Genomic DNA, 19,216 nt, shown 5'->3' with positions numbered 1-19,216 from the left:
CAATTAAGCTTATCAAGATTCTGGTTCCTTTTCATTTCGAAAAGGACGTCGACTTAAAAAAAAAAAATGAAGTCAACTTATCCCAATCTCAAACTAACATCCTTAGAACCAAATGTGATTTGTAAATGATTTATTTGCAAATCAAACGTCTTTAGATTAATGGTAGGCATTGGTTATCACTACAATGTTTTGATCGATGGCATGAACTGCGGACGTTCCTGATCACGATATAGACGGTTGGAGTTTAGGAAATCTAAATGTTGCGATCAAAGTGCTTGCCTTGACATTCGAACTGAAGACCTCCCCCATATTAGACCAGCTCTAATCGTCAGTAGACTCATAAATCTTCCTCCATTGAGATAGTCAACATCATGGAAAAAAACGAACCTTTGTACATTAAGCTGAATTGCTCGCTAGTTCCTCTTCAAATGAGGGGGGAAAAAAAAAGCAGACCAGTTGAAATTAGATCGATGAAATTAATTTTATATTTCAAAAGCGATTATAAGGAAACGTGATGTGGAAGCTATCAAGCATGGTTATCTAAATATTGTTGAATTGCTTATAAAAATTGATTCCCATGATGGTTTGCTTAATAAACAGGACCGTGGTTGATAGGCAGCCAGTTTTTATTTTGAATTCTTAGAGCATCAAAAACCCTTATATATAAGTTAAAACATAGTAAAGATAGGGCCCAAAACCCGGATACCGCTCAATAATTTTATATTTTCAACTTGCTCGTGACCCACACTACTTACCTACAAAAATTTCAAGTTATTTAAAATTTTTAACCATTTCTTAAACTTTACATGCCTTTTAACTTTTATCCTGAGAATCCGTTATCTTTCCCAACAAGATTATCTTTCTTCAGCTTACCAGAGCAGCATTTGTGCCTGAACCGACAATTGAACAGATAAGTGCTTACCCAAGAAACATGCATGACCCACAGACCTTACCCTGCCCAATTAGTCTCTCGGGGAGATACAAATTTTTTATAAAAGAAGTAGAATTGTAATTTTAAGAGGGAAAATATAATTTTTCAAAATTTTTACGTGTTCCGTAAATAATTTTTTTTAATTTACATACAATTTCTTTTTTTTTTTCATTTTGGTCCACCCCTGGTGGACCCACATCCTCGATCCATGATCCAGATCCATATCCATGTCCATTCGGAACCACGTCCCATTCAATCCCTGGTGTTCCCGATTTATGTGTAAATGTTAGACCAACGTATAAGCACCATTTTTCCTACTGGAAGCGGTTGATTTTGTGGCCACCTTCATAAGAGAAACATAATGCTTAAATATGGGTTTGAGGTGTTGGTATTTCCTGTCCCGGATCCAATTCGAACCCCACTTTTCACGTAGTGAAGCGTTTATGTGCTTAATTTCGATACTTATCTTTCAACAACGTTTTGGCTGCTAAAAAAAAGTGAAAGAAGAGTGCCTTTAGCAAATTAATTAAAAATGAGCCGTACTTTTGCAAATTGAATTGTTAAAGCGCGAGGACCATTTTGCAAGAAAGTCGACGGCGGGAAGCCTGACGACTAAACCATGGTTGGCGGAGAGAATCCATGGTTAAAACCTGAAACCGCCGATGGTTAAAGGCACCACACCACCGTTTCAATAAACCGTCCTTTGTACCGTTGATGCGTGCGACTGTGCCTCCCATTCGCTTCAGGCGGAGTGCGTGGTGTCTCAGGATCAGGCCAAAAATCTTCTTCTGCTTTTGTTGTCCCACCAATATGCTCCCCGCTATCTCCCCCTCCATCTTCTTTTTCATCTCAAAAGCTTCCATTTTTCCGCCGGAATTTGCCAACTGACTCGTTTCTCGGATCGTTTTGAGGAAGCCGGAGGCGTCGATGAATCCGTGTAATCCGTTTTCCGCTGCAGCGGCTCAAGGATTCGAGAAAATCAAGCCCGAAAATCCTCTCGGCCGCCTGGACTCTCGAGATCCGGCGGCGCCGTCCACGGGCTCCTCGGAGAAAATCATCGTCGCGGTGAAGGCCGGGCGGGAGATCTCCAGGAACGGTTTGGCTTGGGCGCTGACACATGTCGTCAGGCCCGGCGACGTCATCACGCTCCTCGCCGTCTTCTCGGACGAGAGCCGAGGTAATCTGTTCTGGTACCGTCTCCCCCTTCCTTCCTCTCGCTTGCTTGAACTTTGATGCTCATGGCGGCCGTGGCCACAGGGAGGAAATTGTGGCGGTTCCCGAGGTTCGCTGGGGATTGCGCCAGCGGCCACCGGAAAGCGCGCTTGGATAGCTCGCCGGAGCGGAAATGCCAGATCTCCGAGTCGTGCTCTCAGATGATGCTGCAGTTCCACGGGGTCTACGACGAGAGCAAGGTACGGATTCTCCGGCAGTGAATTTCTCTTACGAGCGAGGACATTTTCGTCAAATTCTATCGCTCACTGTCCCAATCGCTGTTGAAGAGAGGAAAAAAATCAAAACCTCTGGTTCCGGCGGAAGAACTTTTAATTAATCCCACGAACGTGGCTGTGATGCTGACCGCTTTAAACGCGCCGAGTCACGCACTCGGCTCCTCAAATCATTGATTCCCGGCCAAACAGCCTCGCCGGATTGAGTTTCCGGCACTGGTAACCGGAGAACAGCCTGATTATTACCGAAATAGCCCTAATTTCTGAGAAAAAGACGCTGGTCTCTCTCCCTTCAGAGTTCAGAGTCCAGTGTTGTTCCGGCGATCTTGAGAGTCCAATGTTGTTAGTAGTTAGCGCCTGTTTCGGTCAAGGTGATACGGTGAATCAGGTCATGTGGACCTATTCGAATCGTTCTTCTAAGGCAATAAGATGGGGTCATGAATCGTCCGATTCAAAACCCCGTACCGGGTGATATTTAAGAGTGCATCGTTTCGGTGAAGGGTCGATAAGCAGCCAGGGGCTGACATAGGCTGATGAGAATACGGTAACGTTTTCAGCTGCTTTGTTTGGAACGTAGACCTAAGGGCAATGCAGTAATTTGGTGTTGGCGCTAAATCATTTTTCCTGAATGTTGAGGCTTTTTGGTTGATACGTTGCCGATACTCTTGGGCTTATATTGGTAACTGTCATTTTTTATGACTTAAAAAAATTTTAAAAAAAATCTTAATATTATTTTATTAATATATCAGCTGGTACATGCCTGTCTAGAAAAGGCCGTTCGGCCCGTTTCTAGCCCCTTGTGGTTTCTATTTACATGTGCGCCGACGCGAAGATGTGATGACAAACATTGGCTAAGGTTTCTGACAAGGTGTAACTTTCAAGTGTTAGAGATTATGGGTGGTGAAAGAGAGTTTAATTTATTAATTACTAATAATTGGTAGTCGACGGTTAGCTGAAAAAAAAAAAAGGGTTTTATTTTGTGATGTTGGTTGGGAAATTAATTGAGCCACCCCGCCACGCTTGCTGCCTGCGAGGGAGGGACCCCGACCGCCGTGCGTGACGGATCTGGTTTTTGACTTTTAATTTTTTTTTATTTTTTATTGTATTTCTTAAATGAGAAGCTTTTTTGGCCTTACATGTGACTCATTATCCGTTGCTTTCCCATTTTTTTCTTAAAAAAAACCGCGAAGTTTTTTTGTTTTTCAAAAGGATCACTGTTTTGGAACTTGTCTAACGGCTCGGCGGGGCATGGAAGGTCTAAGACTAGCAGGTCTATTGGTCTTCATTGTGTTATGGAGAATGAGATGTCGATCAGGTCTAAATGACATTTTTCTGTCAAATGGATGGTCCCCTCATAAATTTTTTTTCCTAGAAGGGTTCATGAGAGTCAGGGCGGAGTCAAAAAATTTTGGTTAAGGAACAGTAATTATACAAATTAGATATTTTAAGAAGCACCTGTATATGAATGAAAAAAAATGTCGTGAAATTTCAGTAAGCACTTTTTGTAGTTTTGTGTGACCAGTATACCATGCCCACGCCTGCTTTCCTCCTGATGAGAGTGCCTTTTGTATTTTTCAAGAAGTAACTTATTTTTCTGGGACGAGCTTTTGTGAGGCATATAGTATATGTACCTTTTGTTTGAATTCAAAACTGTTGGATGTGTTTATTATAATTTAGTGAAGCCAAGCATGCGTGGATTTAGTTTTTGTCATATCTTTATATGTTCCCTCAAGAGTTTAATTTAAATGCTTCAAAATTTGATGTCCTTTGTTTAAACATGTTCAATCAAAACCACATGGTTTAGATTCAGCTGAACTACCCATAAAATCAACTCTTGTTTTGTATATCCAGATTTTCTCGATGTTATATTCGACCTGGCATTATGGCTGCGCGCAGTTTTAAGCCTTTTTGTTTGTGGAGGGCTGATTTTGGGGTCCGATACATACCGTATTATGCCAAAATGACTCGTTCCAAGTATCGAACTTTTCGAGTAGAGTCGAACTCCGGTAGGATTCCAGTTTGAACTAGGTTGATCCAGTGCTGCATATGGGCTGTTGTGGGCATTTTTCCCACATCAGCCTATAATTTATTAATTTTATCTAGTGATACCTTACAAAATTTGTTCCTTTGTATATAAAGTGTCCTTAAGAATCTAAAATTGTTTGGATTAGTACCCCTCAGGCCAGAATTTTTGGCCACTTACAAACTTAGCTTACACCGCCCATGTGTGAAGACAATTACTCATCAGGGGCGCCTTAGATAAGCAATTATTTTGTCGAATGTGGTTCGTTGACTCGTGATGCTTGTTGGAGTGAGTGAGTCAGTGGGCCTGCCTAAGCCCCAAGTAGGCTCACGTAATGGGCTTCACATGGGGGGAGGTGCCAACACCAACCAAGCCAAGTCGCGTGCATGGCCCCACGTGTTTGGTGCGTTCACAGAGTCATCTGAAGCCACAGTTTGTGAGCTGTAAGCCAGACCCACAAGTCCGCATCACGTCAGGGCTGGGCCACCCAGGTTGGACCAGGCAAGGCGTCAGTTAGCAGTATTCCAATTGAACTTTCAATGCAGGCAATCATTCTGTTTAATGGTGGTCATATGCTCTGCCTTACTGCACTACTCAATAATGACAAGAGAAACTGCCCAGCTTTTGAGATCGCACAGAAGTTTGAAACCTTCAGACAACACTTATTTACCCAGTCGAAAGGTTTTCCCAACTGCATTCTCACACACTCATCTGCACATATAATGTAGTTATAAGTTATAACTTTGCGGCAAAGAGAAATTGATGGTGTAACGTAACCATGTCACTAAATTTATAAACGTAGGGTTTATTGCAAATTGTTCAGGAATATTTTGGAGCTTAGTTTTTTCATATATGAATTAGTAAATAAGTCGTAATAAACATGGTCCGATGTCTAATTTGTCCCTTCAATGGGCAGATTCAGACTTTGACGCTACGGCCCTACGCACTATATTTGTCATGCCTGCTAAACAATACAATTTAAGATAGGATTGAATGCCTTGTCTGGTTAGGTTTGGCACAAGATCCGTCTGGCTTAAGATTAGATATCTTGCACCAAGTGAACATGATCTACACAGGATCGAATATCTAATAGCCAATGTACTCTTGACGGTCTAGTGAGGAATCATGTATAGATTTGTAGTAAGAAACAGAATATGAGGTTGAATTGCTTGTTTTTGTGCAGGTGAATGTGAAGATAAAAATTGTTTCAGCTTCACCGACAGGAGCTGTTGCTGCTGAAGCCAAAAAGGCAGGAGCCAATTGGGTCGTTTTAGACAAGTAATCAACAACTATAAAGTATATGCATGATATTATGTGGATGCGATGTAGTTTCAGCCTTTCAGGTTTCAATAAACCTAAATTCTTTGAATTTCCTTTCTAGCTAATTGTGACAGCATAGATGACGTGAAAAACGTAGAAGTTTGAAACTAAAAACACGTGCCTGGATGTTGCCAAATTCAAGTTTCCATTCTCCCATTTCTTTATTCCTTCCTTTGAGAACTGGGAATACTTAAATCTAGATGTAGTTTGTAGGTCTTAGTTCCCCAACTTTTCAACGCACTCCCAACCAAAGCCGTAACCAGCCTGTTATTAGTAAAATGTATCTCATGGATTCAACCATTCTCACATACTTCATGTGGATAGACACGTGAACTCTGCAGCCAAACAGTGAGACAAGTCTACTATGGTCACCTGTGTTCAAAAGTCTCAGAAGGAGCCTCCGGATAGAGGCCACTGGGGTGATACCTCAGTTTAAGTTCTGCTTTTTGCAAAAAACTGGTAGCATTCTGCCCAACTGCCAGCTTCCTCTTTGAGGGAAAAAGGACGTCTGCTTGTTTACTCCCCTCATAAATGTGCTGTTGCTCCATGGATCTGTTGCTGATGATAAATGGCACTTCATGCCATATTTTTCCAAGTAGATTGAGCATCTAGACCACATGGTAAGATTTGAAATTGGAACTTAGATGAGTGTATTAACTAGTGAGTGGATATCAGTAGAAGCATGTTTATCCATCAGGTAATGACCTTGGAACTGGATTTCTAATCCAGTAACATGGACGAACCAAATAGAATTGACCTTCGTTGAGGGTACTGTAAATTTAGCACCTAAATATTAGAACAAGAAATGCATCTTGAATGAATTTTAATTATTCACATCCTTACGCTTCGCTTTTGAAAAAGTGTACTATGTACCGCTTATTTCTTTCGTCGTTGTCAAATCTTGAGATTCAACGTTCACAAGAGTTGAATACGGATGTCATCTGTTTTTTTTTTCTCAAGGTGAAGCATTCATAAGAAAGGTCAGAGAAACCTGGTTGTTGTTGATACGAAAACAATTTTTCATATGTACAGGCAATTAAAGACGGAAGCAAAACGTTGCATGGAAGAATTGCAATGCAACATCGTAGTGATGAAAGGCTCTCAAGCCAAAGTTCTTAAGCTTCACTTACTGGGATCACAAAATGCAGAAGGATCCCTTCCTCTGCCCGTTACGCCAGGGGAGGAACCGTGCGAGAAGAAAAAACAAAGTCGGCTAAAACACTCCACCCCCATAAGCAGTCCGGAGGAAATGGCCACTCCATTCACAAGAACAACTGAGGCTTGGACGTCAATGTCAAGTAGTAATGACATGGCATCTCCATTTACCTTTTTTGAAACCAATCACCATTTTGGCGTTCAACAAAAGGGAGAATCAAGCTTCAGGGAGGAAGGAGATTCAGATGATGCACTCACAGTCTTTGAAACAGAAAGTGAAGGTTCTACCTTTGGCTCACAGAGGTGGTCTGATGCAAGACAGGAATTAGGTATTATGTCAAACTCATTGGAGCATAATGTCCACTTTTAGCAGTAGCAGTACCATCATTTTGTTTACTTTCCATTTTAGGCATTGACTCGCTTAAGCTTGTTGATTTTAGTAAGACGGTGCATTATTATTAGATTCTGTTCAAAAAATTTACAAGCTGCGTCATGCAATTTGCTTAATGTTGGTCAACCGCCTTCGTTGAGATGCTCCTGTTCCAACGGTTTAAGGTTGGGTTCATCACATACATGCACACACACACATGATCCGGCCTGTAACTGATGCTGGTCCTCCAGTGGTGCTCATTTGCAGACTTATTCCTAATTTAGACTGAATTTGATACACTGACATGTTTTGATGGCTTCTTTCTTTTCCACCACAGCGTATACTGAATTATTTGCAAGCCTCTCTCCATATTCATCACGGTCAATAGATGACCACAGAGATCAATGGATTCATGTCGATGAACAAAAGTCTGTTTTGAGCAGTTATACCAAACGGGAAAAGGCTAAACACCGAAATCCTATTGAAAAGCGTCCAAATTCAGTTTATAACTCTGGTGTAAGAGAGGCAGTTTCTCTATCTAGGAGTTCTCTAATAGTTCCTCCGCCTCTCTGCTCTATATGTCAACACAAAGCTCCAATTTTTGGGAAGCCACCAAGATGGTTCAGTTATGCAGAGCTTGAGGCTGCCACTGACGGCTTTTCGGCGGCAAATTTCTTAGCAGAAGGAGGATTTGGGTCTGTTCACAGAGGTATACTAGAGGACGGTCAGGTGGTAGCTGTGAAACAACATAAACTTGCTAGCTCCCAGGGAGATGTTGAGTTCTGTTCAGAGGTTGAAGTTCTTAGCTGCGCACAGCACAGGAACGTGGTGATGCTCATTGGCTTCTGCATTGAAGAGAAGAGGAGGCTCTTGGTCTATGAATACATCTGCAATGGCTCACTGGACTCCCATCTGTATGGTAACCTTCAAAATCCTTAATGTCCTTCCAAATTGTTTTCTCACCCTATATGTTCATATCTCAGTAGTTCAGAATACCTCATATGTGTCGCCAGTTTTTGTATTTGCGGAGCATAGCTCTAGTTAGATCAGGTTCTCTTCTGTCATGAATGCTTTTTGGATTTCTTACAAGTGAACCATGCACATCAAACTTTTATCAGCTACAAAGTTGCCGCAATGGCTAGATTTCTCCGACTTGCTCCGTTGATAAACTTGTTCGACATATTGGGTACAGGCAGCAACCGACCACCATTGGGATGGCATGCACGGCGAAAGATTGCAATAGGCGCTGCTAGAGGATTGAGATACCTTCACGAAGACTGCAGGGTCGGGTGCATCATCCACAGAGATCTGCGGCCCAACAACATTCTTATCACCCATGACTATGAACCGATGGTATAGAGGAATACCACCGGAACTTCCTTCCTCTGTTTCAAGTGTTGTTATGTTACCGTCAAGAACATATAGTGAGCTGATGGCTTCTTGCAGGTTGGAGATTTTGGCCTAGCTAGATGGCAACCCGATGGTGGTCTAGGAGTGCATACTAGGGTCATTGGAACTTTTGGGTCACTCTCTCTCTCTCTCTCTCTCTCTCTCTCTCTTCCGTGCATATTCATGTCTGTAGAATTGCCAGTAATCAATTGTCCATCTTACCATGTCGCCGCACAACAGTTACTATACTCGATAGCCGCACAACAGTTACTATACTCGGTAGCCCTTGTGGCTATTGGAAGACCATCAACAGTTGCGGTTTTCAACTTCTTTTTTTTTATTAACTTGGATTTTCATGGCTGACAGGTACCTGGCACCAGAGTATGCACAAAGCGGGCAGATCACAGAGAAGGCAGACGTCTACGCCTTCGGGGTAGTGTTGGTTGAACTAATAAGTGGGAGAAAAGCCATCGACCTGTCACGACCAAAAGGTGAGCAATGCCTGACCGAGTGGGCACGCCCACTGCTCGAGTATCACTGCACCGATCAGCTGCTCGACCCACGGTTGGATTTGGATCTACGATTTTATGGGCACCAGCTCCACTGCATGGTCCACGCAGCATCGATATGTCTACGTCGAGACCCACAATCAAGGCCAAAGATGTCACAGGTACCTAAAAGCTTTCTTCTAGCTTTATTTCTTCTTTGCCCTTCCTTTACTTTTGCTCTTTGAATTTTTCACAATCAAGTTTTGGGAGTATAACAAAAAAAAAAGAGATTGAATTTATATTTCTTTTGTTTAATTGCCTGTACTTCTGTTTATAATTTAACGTGGTCATGTTTTTATTTCATTGCCAAAACTAGAAGGGGTTCTGTAAACTTCTCCCTTTTTCCTCCCAAATGACTTAAAGCATGTTTTACTGTCTTGTTTACTAAAAGAACCTGGGTCTGATTCTTGGTATTCTTCCTAAAACAACTAAAATAAGCAAGCTCGTTCAGAAGGGAACCAGGACTATCTCCCTCAACTTGATTATTTCGGGACAGGAAGAGAGCCTACGCTCTCAAGTCTCATCCGCTGCTACAGCAGGCAGGTTTTTTTTTTACGTCTTCTTTCTTTTGTGATACCAAGTAATTCTTTGAGAAGTTAAACAAAGAAAAAGGAACACGTAGAAAAGGGACATGCTCGTGCACAGGATCACATTGGGATGTCGCAGAAGACTAGTAGTACTCGCTACTCTAGGAACTTTACTTAGAACACTCGCTACTCTGCGAACTTTTCTTAGGACGTCAAAAAGAAGGGTCAGATGCATGGATGGGCGTGTCGAGGCTGCTTTGAAACGGTACAGCCTACACGGTTAGCGTAGATGTCCCGACCGCTTTCTGGACGAGGAAGTAAACTCGTCGCTGAGTAAAAGTGGAGCCAAGGTGTCCTCAGTCTAAACAGAACCATGTAGGGTGATAATGGGACAGCCGATGTTACATACCCATGCCTTCCACACTATCTTTCACCAAAAGCTGGGAAAGGAGGGGGAGCAGACTCCTGCACGGGCCCTTTATGTAAAGTTCATGCTGCATTCCAAAAGCCTTTTCAAAAAGGAGCCCATGTCACAGTGATTCATGCAGAAAAAGATGTTTCAATTTGGCCATTTGTATTTGTGTTTCCCTCCAACAGGTTCTCCAGATACTGGAAGATAACACATTGGCAGACCTGACCAACAATGGAGGCTTGTCAAGCATTGACACGGAGGCCGTGGGCAGCAGAAGCGGGCGCATGGACGGACCGAGCCCTCGCAGCCTGGGTGCAGACTCATTACCTGCTAAACCCCGCAGGCTTTCCCTTGAGGCCCTCAAAGCTGTTTACTGCGACAGAGGAGGTAGACCACTTTCGGCAATTTATTAAACATTACAAGTTTGTATTCTGGAAAAATGTGAGGTTTCTTGATTTTTCTTGGGTGAAATAATATGAGATGCAGTATTTCACAATGTAATATAGACCTGTTACCAAAGAAATAAAAAAGGAAAAGTTTGCGAAAATTGGCGAAACCTTAAACGTTCAGCGGAGAATAAAAAGCAGAGGAAGCATATGAACAGGATGTGGAAGTGGATAAGATTTTTTTTTTCTTTTTTCCTTTTTCTTTTTTTAAATTTTGCACAACAATATATTTACAGAAAGACGCAATTAACAAATGAAGAGAACTAATTTCACATCAGTGCTCAGAAGGATCCCAAGTCCGTGCTATAAACGGAATACTCATTACCACAAAAATCCAATTTATCTTCATCCCATTTCATAATCTCTCGCGCATACCGGAGTGCTTCATCTACAGCGATCGCTTGCAACCCATTTGTCTGCGTAACGTATAACTTTCTTCCTGTTAAAGAAGAAAATAATCTTTTAAACTTCACCGCTATGTACTGGTAAGATTGCTGCGCCAAGGAAGTGGAATTGTTGTTGTTATTGCTTGTGTTCCATCCAAGGTGACCACTGGGCCGATGGCTGCTGGTGGGCGGATTGAAGTCATCAAACCAATCGCATGTCCTAAGTGGAACTTGGTATATTTTTTGCTCAAACAGGTCAATCTTGGTAAGTATTAGTAAGAAGGCAGCCTGATCAAAGCTCGGATGTAGAATCATGCTTTCGAATACCTTCTTGCCAACAATCATCTTGTTTTGTCCGACAAATTCCCCATCCTCATAAATTTGATCATAATCATTGACAGCTACGCAGAAGACAACAATCCGGACGTCTTCAAACATTTCTAGCCACTTGCGACCTTCTTTTAGCCCCTTGGCGTGTACTTGGACGAGCTGGTACCTGAAATCACAGACCACGACCAGAAATTGTTCAGTGTAATTATATCATTTATTCATCCAATAGAAACAGTTTCCAAAACCCCAATAGTGAACATGATAAGGAAGGAAACATTGCCCATGCGACGACCATCAAATTTCTACTGACAAAGAGTAACATTCTAAAAAATATACTCAATAATGATACCCAGAATTACTTGCATCCATGCATATATATTTGCTAGCAGCCAATTCAGTCCACTAAAGTCGTATATTTATTTATCATCAAATACCAGCTGAAATGAGCAACTCTTGCTGATAAAAGGTCAGATATAAAATTACTTGAAGAAAACTCAAGATGCACGTTTTAGATAAACTACAGAGATTAAATCATTAAACCACTCCCAGGAACAGAAATATCTGTACATTAGCCTTTATATGTTACACTAATAGAAAGGTCATATTGGACTTTACATATTGCACCCGTGGCCATAGTTGCTATTCAGGTGGCATAACCATCTTAGAATTCCCTATGTGTCCTGAGGAGCATCCTCTAAGGACCTAGCTACGGAGATCTGAAGAGCATGTGAAAACATAAAATTTCATTTGCCATACAGACAGCAAACAGTAGAATCCCGTGTGGTATATGTAAAGCAAACAGTTAGCTTTTTTAGCTCATAAAAGTCAATCTAGACATTGGATATATTTGATTTTTTTTTTTTCATACATATATAGAGCATAAAATTTCAATGACTACATTAACAGATTATGATGAAATTACAAGCTGATCTAGACTTTTATGTGTAAGATCAAGGTGCCAGGGTTTATATACAGTATTTGCAAGTATAGGTTACCAACCTTGCAAACGGATCAGGCTGATCTCCATCATCAATATTGTCATCAGAAGGCAACTGAGGAAATGAGAATTCCATGAATGCTAGGCCATTAGATAGATGTCCCTCCGCATAAACGATGTCCATATCTGATGGTTCATAATCAGACCTTGATATATCCACAACCTGAAGTTTTGATCAGCACATTAGATTTCTCCACTTAAATATCAGCAGTGTGGCACACTGATCTATCAGCTAATTGCAGCAGTATGACTGCCGTTTAGGGGCCACAAGTATGGCATGAGAACAGTCCAATGGAATTACATAAGACAAGGATAAATATACAAGCCACACTCACCATGTGTGTAAGTTAGGCCTTTCATTTAAACATTTACCATATTTCTACGATATCAGACAACAACAAATGACTAACTAAAAATATCCAGCAGACTTTCTTCGCAAGAGAGCTTCAAAACCAATTCCCTGTGTCTAAATAGATTTAAGATTGCATTCAAACATTTCCATTGTGCCTGAAATAGTATATCTGATGTGTATCATTCAGATATTGATGAAAGGATGGATCTGAAAGGAGAGAAACTGAAAACGTTTTAGGAACTTACACAGCAAAGGAAATACCTTCACCACATCATATGTTTGAACACAAGGGATCAAACTAGGTTACTAGAGCAACACTTACAGTATTAGGGATCATAGGAGTTGGCTGCATTTTTAGAGGGTCACAAGCCCATAAAGAGGCACCAGTTTTATTTCTTTTGAAAAACACCAGAGGCAAGTCCAGTTATAAATCTTACCACATGTTAGTGGTTTGAAAACTGGAACAATAGAAGAAAAATGCTAGCTGTGTAATACATATAAATCACCATGCAGTAGAATTAGTTCTTCTTGGCTTCATGTGCTTATGTCCACATAAAATTATCAGATCTTACCCTCTCCAGAAAGTAGCTTGCAGCACTAGGAAGAGACGGAAGTTCACTTCTCCTAGCATATGTAGCTTGAATTGCAGGATCCCTCCACAACTCTTCAACTATGGGTGCATATTCACGAGTAGCAGCAGGAAAAATCACTTCAAGCTCACCAGAGATCATAATTTTAAGAAGCCAATCAGAAAAGATCTTCATCTTGGTACTTATGGCATAAATATTTTGGCTATCACCTTCTTTAAGCATACCTGTATTGGACATTTTCTGGTTAGTATAGTGACGGTATTTCCAACTGCTCTCGAGGCGCAGGATCAGAACGTTCACCATTGGGAAAAAGTAGTTATGAATAAAATTGAACAAATTAGATAAAATACAGCTTAGTCTAAAAGCAAAGTCAACTTAAAGCCTGAGAAAAACGAGGGAGATGCATTGCCTAGACAACACAATTACCCAATTCTGGTACCATGCTCAGTTCTATGTAGCTAGCAGTCTACTTGTACCAATTAGACATGAACAGACCTTGTTATAGGAACCACTTGCCAAAAAGCTGAGATATAAAACCCTCCAAGTTTCAGTGGCAGACAGGAGATACTTATTGCTTAAAGTGAACAATAACAAAAATCCCATTTATACGTACAAACAAAAAAGATAACACTCCATTATCCACCAGCAAGCTTGTCTAATAAATTTCTTAACAAACTGACACAAAAATATAACAATAAAGTTGGATTAACATATTAGACACGGTAAAAGAGCACATGCCTGCAGTTAGTGCAAGAAATGAAGCCTGATAAACCTGACCTGGCAATCAATGTTGACTGCTACCAAAAGCAATAATCTTATGCAAGGCAACATGAAAACTAACACTATGGAGCAGTGTTGTACGTATCGTACGATACGGCGCCGTATCGTACGATACATATCGTATCGTTTACAAAGTACGATACGATGCACCCCCTGTATCGTAAATGGGGGTGTATCGTACATGTATCGTACGATACGTGCGATACGGGCTGATTTCTAAAAAGGGGGCTTGAACCCCATTTTTTCGAGTTTTTTTTATAAAAACCCACCGCTAATTCATTTCTAATCTATAGATTGTACCGCCTTAGAGGGAAATCATCGATTTCCATTGTGAAATCATCGATTTTCACCGTGAAATCATCTATTAAACCATGGATTTGTGCATGGGTGGCTGATTCCCATTTGGAGGAAAGGGGTTTTTTTAAACCATGAAGATGAAGATGAAAAAGAATGATATTGTTATGAATTTTGATGTCTATGAAGTATGAATGATGAACCGTGAACGCGTAAGTTTATAACATTTAGCAAAATAATAAGTCTATCATTATCTAAAAGACTAAAACATGTTTTCTATGAAGAATTTATTATTTTTAATTTTTTCTGATTTTTTTAATGATTTTTTCGATTTTTTTAATTTTTTTTATTTATTATTATTATTTTTTAAAAATTTACGATACGGTTACGATACGTTACGATACGGCGTATCTTAAAGCCCGACCGATACGGTTTACGATACGCGTTTTACAACATTGCTATGGAGAATAGAACACAAGTGTGTCAACTATATGACAGTGAACCTATTACATCACCGCTGCTGGTTTAATCAATAAAAGAAAACATGCGGCATATAATTGACTTCAAACGTCTAAGGCTCTAACATCTTACCTGCTCATGTATTCAGTAAAAGAAAAACACATGAAACAACTGCATCCATATATTATATTAATCATGTTTTGTTAAAGATAATACAAAATGATGGAAGAATAAGATGACAAGAATGTCTACGTTCAGTACTCGAATCTCGTCATAAAAGCATTGAGACCAAGATGATTGCCCAAAAAATTACAGAAAAAAACTTTTCATAAATGTACTACTAGTTAATATGTACTTGGTGGAAGTGGAATATATTCAGAAGAAAAGAGAATGGTATTACCTGCAGAGTCCAGTGCACCACGCAACTTATGATTATTTAGATATTCTTCCTCAAATCTTTCACGACCCTCAAGTAGAACACATAGATAGCGATACACATTACTTTGGATCATCAGCTTAAGGTTTTGGCGTTCATCCTCTGAAAAGGGGTTAGGTTTATATAAAAATTTTGCCTGCAAGACAGGTTAAGTACTTATCAAGAAATGAATCAAAGCACATAACCAGCTTACATAACATAGCACTATTACAAAATTATCACATTAACCTTTGTCACCAAAAAAAAATGGAAGATTGCAATAACATAATGACTGCATGCAAAACATTCTGAAGATTGTAATAGCATAATGACTCCATAATAGGAGTGACACTTACTACAACTGACTGAAAATTCTAAGGTTCAAGAGAGAGTTCACATGAATGCTAACAATGCTGCTTTTCATAAGCCAAATCTCTTTCACTGATTGAGTTCAAATGTAAAACGGTACCAATCTGATCCAACCAAGAGAAAGTCATGAAATGTTTAAGCAAAACTCACCGACAGAGTGTATACCCTTCAGCTAAGAAGAGAAAACGCTCAGTTTGAGGATGATAAAAATTGGACAGGAAGACCAATGGAAAGTCAAGGATGAAACCCAACTTCTCCAATAATGTAATATCCAAGATCATACAATTAGCTACTACTTGCCTATTTCTCTTAACAAAAGATCGATAAGTTGCTGTTTCGTGAAATTGAAAGGCAACTAAGGAAATTTAAAATAACTGGTGAGAGCACAGCCATATGGCCTTTGAACAAAGCATAGCACCGTTGCAGTTCATCAAAATCCGGTTCCGATCATTTTACTTTTTCATGTTGTGCAACCTATAAGATGTGCTAAACTTTGAATAAACTAAATTCTTGCTGATTATTTTGGAAAATGCTCAGCGGATTTAATTCTTCAATCCACACAATAAGAACATACAATACAACCTTGGAGAATCTAACAACAATGTCAAAGCTCATTAGTATGAGATTTTTCTGAGGCTACATAATTTATGAACTACTCAGGCTTGTCATGTTTCACACATCTCTGAACAGAATAAGCAACTCAACAAAAAATGATGACAAATTTGAATTTGAATCAAGTTAGAAGTTAGAAAAGGATCAGCTCCACCCAACATCAACATGAGACAAGCTTATCTTATCCTTAAGTTCTAATGTCGCTTTATGGATAAACTAAATCAGATTAAATCAAAAGGGAGAACGGCAAAAATAGAAAAAGTTTAATTCATTCAGCGAACAACGCCTAACTACGTTAACCTAGCCCAAAAGATTTTACTGAAATTAATTATAAGCATTTAATTGTAAGATAGAAGTGAATCCACATAAGTATTATTATTAAAAAAAAGGACACTGAAGTTATTGAGTGCTCAATGAAGAATGTCGCCTCTAGAAACAAGTAACATCAACTTAATTCAATGTGATTTGGTCTCACCTGCTTAAATAGCGCACTAGTTCCAGCCCCTGGCTGTCCAATTAAAAGAATCTTCTGAACTCTTTGCTCAAAATATTCAGGTAGAGTTCTAATTGGCAAACCATTCACTTCGTCTACAAAAGAATTACTTGTTTTACAAGGTGTTGGCAGTGACAGGACCGAACAAATCAGACGTGTTCCAGCCTGCATAAGCACCATCCGACAATGAGTTGACGGAAAGAGGAGATTTAAAAATGATGAAACAGATAATTGTACGAAGAAACCTTGCCCCATATGTGGCCTTTGATATTCTTCTGCCCCTCCTCCTGATACGACCCATCAGCGTTCACCCAAAAATGAGGATTTCCAGCACACTGGACTCCAGCCCACTGCAATAACCCACAATTGCTTAAAATTACCATCAACAATATAACACACGTCAATCGAAGAGCATTATCGGCAAGCGAATTAGGCATAAACCTGAAGCATCCGCAACTCCGTTTTCGTAATCTCTCGACCGTTAATGTAGACACTGGTGTTGCCATTGCTGGCATTAAACATGAGACTTCCACCAACGTTTAAATGTGGCGTGATAATCTTGTGAGGCTTGCTCCCCTCCTGTCAATCGTTTCAATTGATAAGAGAAAACCAAATTAAAGACAAGTTTGAGCAATGGTTACTTTTTGTCCTATTTTTCACGAACACAAAAAAAAAAAAAAATCCAGGAACCAACTCCCTTCTCTCACCTTTCCCCATAGACCGGATACTTTGTCATACCAATATCTACCAGGCTTCATCTTCCTCGGCGGGTTGCCGCACGATACCAAGATGGCCATCTCGTCAGGACTAAGCTGTTTTCCGTTTACGAAGACGCTCTCCGGCTGCAATTGATTTGCTTCGCACGATTTCTCTGCTTTCATTATCTCTCTAATCTCCAACGAGCTCAGCAACCTCCTGAGCAACCGAGAGCACTTCCCCAAGCTCTCCCTTTTCGACTCGTCGATCGGATAACCGATGCAACCGACGCATTTTCTCCCCTCAGGCATGGAACCCATCGCCCTCAGGACGCAGCTGCTGCAATACTTTGCGTTGCAGACGAGGCAAACTTCCTTTTCCATAAGCCAATTGCCCCTAAGGCATCGATGGCAGGCACCTTTCTTCAACCTCGATCCGGACGCCCCGTCTCGAAGACCTCCATTGCGGCTTAGTGAAGGGTCCTCCTCCCGGAAAGTCACCATTTGGGGCTTCTTCGCGTCCCCGGAGAGTTCCTCGTCCTCCTCCGACCTCCGGAAAGACGACACCGACTCAGGGTCCTGATAGTCCCCCTTCCACGACGAGGCTCCTGAAGAGAGAATCGGTGAACTCCGGACCGAGTCGTCATCGTCGGAACCCCAGCCCGCAGGGGCCGAGCTCAAATCCTCACCGGAATTAGTCAACAAATTGGAAAACCCTCCTTCCACGGAGCATTCATCCACCCCGGCGCTCGCGCCGTCGTCCCCGACCCTCTCGATCGATGACGACTCCATCACCGACGTGGGAGAAGCTCGATCCTCAGCAACGACCTCCCGACTCTTCCCGCCGGCGACGACATCCCGCTGCTTCGAACCAGACATCGAAACCCAGGAGACAGATCGAACGGGGATCCCAGCCGAGAGGACGGGCTGGACGACGGGAACGGTGCCAGGGAGAGACGCAGAGACCTGCGACGCCACCGGAATCCTGTCGACGTCGACGGGAATGACCTTAGGGAGGTCATAAGCGACGGGCGGGCCCTCATACTCCACGGCGAACGAGAAGTCCAACTGGTCATCATCCGGAATGGGAGCTCCGGCCGGCAACATCTTCCTCAGGAGCTCCTCCATCTCCATTCCTTCCCTTGCTCCACTTCAAACCCTAGCGGCACGCTCCCTCCATCTCCTCCTCCACCCAGAGCCCACAGAAAAAGAAAAAGAAAAAAAAAAAAAACCTAATTTCCGAACCAGGAAGATGAGCAAGAGAGCTAGGGTTTGGCTTTGAGGACGAAGGAACAAAATGCAGATCGTGAACTAACAGAGACTAAGTAAGGACAACGGAAACGGAGACAAACCCTGCCCTCATGAAAATGGACGGACGCAAGCAACGGAGATCTCTCTCTCTCTCCCCCCTCCCTTGCTTATTATTCCTCCGGCCTGGTGTCGGGGTTGGGAGGGAAGGCGTTGGCGGGGCTTGGGACGGCCGGGAAAGCCTCCGACCGGACAGGCGGTGTTGCGCGGGGATGGCTCCTCGCCCTCCGTTCCCACTGGGGGACGCGGGAAGGTCATGACGTGGACGGTCGTACCCCGTCTTCTGGTGGGGACCACTCCACGGCCCGTGCGGTGTACGCTTTTCTGATTCGGAGGCGCCCGCGGGCGGGGCCCACTTCCGACAGCCCGGATGTCTCTTCCCTTCCCGGTTTTGCGCTTGTATCGGTCCCTCCGCGTGGCCGAGTCGGATCTGGATCTGGACCTGCTCTAGCTGTAAAACCAACGACAAGGATACCGGCGATCCGTCATGTTGCTGCGGTGGCCCCCTTTTCTTTTCTGGGGTTTGCGGGTTCGGGTCCGTCTTTTGAGTTTCTTCGTGTGTTTGGTGGG

General features: G+C 41.9%; 2 protein-coding genes across 2 annotated transcripts; one reads left to right on the top strand and one right to left on the bottom strand.

Moving 5' to 3' along the window:
• Nucleotides 1–1,595: 1,595 nt before the first annotated feature.
• Nucleotides 1,596–10,667, top strand: LOC116252728 (inactive protein kinase SELMODRAFT_444075-like). Its single transcript, XM_031627205.2, has 9 exons — nucleotides 1,596–2,108; nucleotides 2,189–2,343; nucleotides 5,583–5,677; nucleotides 6,752–7,203; nucleotides 7,582–8,163; nucleotides 8,437–8,597; nucleotides 8,691–8,767; nucleotides 9,000–9,303; nucleotides 10,306–10,667. Exons 1-9 carry the CDS (start codon nucleotides 1,859–1,861, stop codon nucleotides 10,531–10,533), a joined length of 2,304 nt encoding a protein of 767 aa, XP_031483065.1. The 5' UTR covers nucleotides 1,596–1,858; the 3' UTR covers nucleotides 10,534–10,667.
• A 61-nt stretch (nucleotides 10,668–10,728) lies between these two features.
• LOC116252802 (extra-large guanine nucleotide-binding protein 1) lies at nucleotides 10,729–18,870 on the bottom strand. Its single transcript, XM_031627342.2, has 8 exons — nucleotides 17,351–18,870; nucleotides 17,085–17,222; nucleotides 16,889–16,993; nucleotides 16,626–16,808; nucleotides 15,155–15,326; nucleotides 13,204–13,445; nucleotides 12,282–12,442; nucleotides 10,729–11,448 (listed from the first exon to the last, which is right to left on the bottom strand). The coding sequence occupies exons 1-8, from the start codon at nucleotides 18,470–18,472 to the stop codon at nucleotides 10,848–10,850; spliced, it is 2,724 nt and encodes a 907-aa protein (XP_031483202.1). The 5' UTR covers nucleotides 18,473–18,870; the 3' UTR covers nucleotides 10,729–10,847.
• Nucleotides 18,871–19,216: the final 346 nt, after the last annotated feature.

This window comes from Nymphaea colorata, chromosome 4 (assembly GCF_008831285.2).
Source record: "Nymphaea colorata isolate Beijing-Zhang1983 chromosome 4, ASM883128v2, whole genome shotgun sequence".
Taxonomy (NCBI): Eukaryota; Viridiplantae; Streptophyta; class Magnoliopsida; order Nymphaeales; family Nymphaeaceae; genus Nymphaea; species Nymphaea colorata.
Note: the sequence above shows the minus strand (reverse complement) of the source record. Positions and strands in the feature narration are given on the sequence as shown.